Genomic DNA, 1,719 nt, shown 5'->3' with positions numbered 1-1,719 from the left:
CATGTCGATTCGCCCCGTCGCTTGCAATTAAATTCAAGAAGTGAATTACGTAAACAGGGGTGCAATTTACAAACGCGAATCCGACTGTACGAAGTCGATTCAACTGCATTCGGCAAGGCTCTCTACCTTGCCGAGATCCTCGTTGAAAGCTCGATACGACGCGACTACGTGGCGTCCTCCCACGACCGACGCGTGCCACTGAATATTGTAACACTTGACCCATTTTATCTCCCCGATAAGAGAGTGATATTAAAACAGAATTTATATGAATGAAAATAAAGCTATTAAAATATATTTTAGTCGATATCAGTCGGCTTTTCCAAATGTCAATATTAAATAATCTGTGCACATATCTTTGAAAGGATTTTGCGGATCACACAAAAAAACGTATTATATACATATATCGTTAATCATTCCAGCTTGCGATCGCGCGGTCGCATATTAATTTTCATCAACGGGATCAAGTAAATAAATTTAGCCAGTTTATTATTCAGCTATTTTTCAGCGCGTTTTAACATGCCAGAGTTTCTTGAAGCGGACGGAATTATGTCTTTATGTTCCAATTCTTTTCTCAGTTTATATTTTTGTACTTTCCCACTGGCCGTCTTAGGGTATTCGTCCACGAACACTATGTACCGTGGAATTTTGAAGGGTGCCATGCGACCCTTGCAATACTCCTTCAATTGTTCCTTGCTAGGACTCGCGCCCTTCCGAAGACGAACGCACGCGCATACTTCCTCCCCGTAAACCTCGTCGTACGCGCCAATAACTTGCACCTCGAGCACCTCAGGGTGAGTCATCAGTACGTCCTCTATATCCTATTTAAAAAAAAATGAGATCAAATAAGTTTGATAACCTTGCGCTCTATCCATTATCTGTTGAATAATCCTATAATTATTCTTAATAATTAGTATTTTTCGCACTCAATTATTTGGAAACGCGATAAACCTGTTCGTCATTCTGCAATTTAAAATTCGTTTAAATAGTTAGTAACACTTCGCTAAATTTCATAATAGACTATTAAGTAAGCTAAAAATAATTTGTAATTATTTATTTCAACACAATTTAAAATATCACGTTTCTTTTCTATAAATAGTAAAATAATTAAACTCATAGGAATGTAAACCATAAACAAGATTACCTTTGGAAAAATGTTTTCTCCGCCACGAATCAGCATGTCTTTCAGCCTTCCAACTATGCATCCGTACCCATTTTTCCTTAATACAAATTGGTCACCGGTTTTGAACCAGCCATCTTTGGTAATAGCTTTCTTCGTGTTCTCCTCGTCTCCCCAATACTCTTTCATGACGCAGTACCCTCGAATCCAAAGCTCGCCCGGGGTGTCGAAAGACACTGGCTCCCCTTTCTCGTCCACGACCTTCCCAGTTGAAAAATAGAAAAATAGAGTTATTGCAACAGACATTATTTAAGGATGTATTGGCTATACAGTCAATCCCAAAAGTTTATGCACTCTAGAAACGCAGTTTTTAAAAAGAAATCAGACGTCGGAAGAACGTTGCTAATAATAAACAACAAAAAAAAATTTTCGATTTTTCCGAGATTTTTCCAAGGGGTACCCCTTCAATTTCTTCGAAATTTTCGTTTTTTGACAATAACTCCCAAACCGTTGGATCTATGGGAAAATTGCATCAGACCTTTCTTGTAGAGGGCGACGAGATCTACAATTTCTGTATAAAAATTCTTCGCTAGCTTCAATAG

General features: G+C 38.2%; 1 protein-coding gene across 1 annotated transcript in view; it reads right to left on the bottom strand.

The window, feature by feature from the left end:
- Positions 1-268: 268 nt before the first annotated feature.
- Acsf2 (Acyl-CoA synthetase family member 2) overlaps positions 269-1,719 on the bottom strand; it is a 7,213-nt gene continuing 5,762 nt past the window's right edge. Inside the window, exons 7-8 of the mRNA XM_018022318.2 lie at positions 1,142-1,378; positions 269-818 (exon numbers count right to left, since the gene is read on the bottom strand). Of these exons, the coding sequence (XP_017877807.1) occupies positions 495-818; positions 1,142-1,378 (561 nt within the window). The 3' untranslated portion in view covers positions 269-494. The remainder of the gene's footprint in view (positions 819-1,141; positions 1,379-1,719) is intronic.

This window comes from Ceratina calcarata, unplaced genomic scaffold, assembly GCF_001652005.2.
Source record: "Ceratina calcarata isolate Rehan_Ccalc_2016 unplaced genomic scaffold, ASM165200v1 scaffold283.2, whole genome shotgun sequence".
In the NCBI taxonomy this organism is placed as follows: Eukaryota; Metazoa; Arthropoda; class Insecta; order Hymenoptera; family Apidae; genus Ceratina; species Ceratina calcarata.
This window is presented reverse-complemented; position numbering and strand designations above follow the sequence as displayed.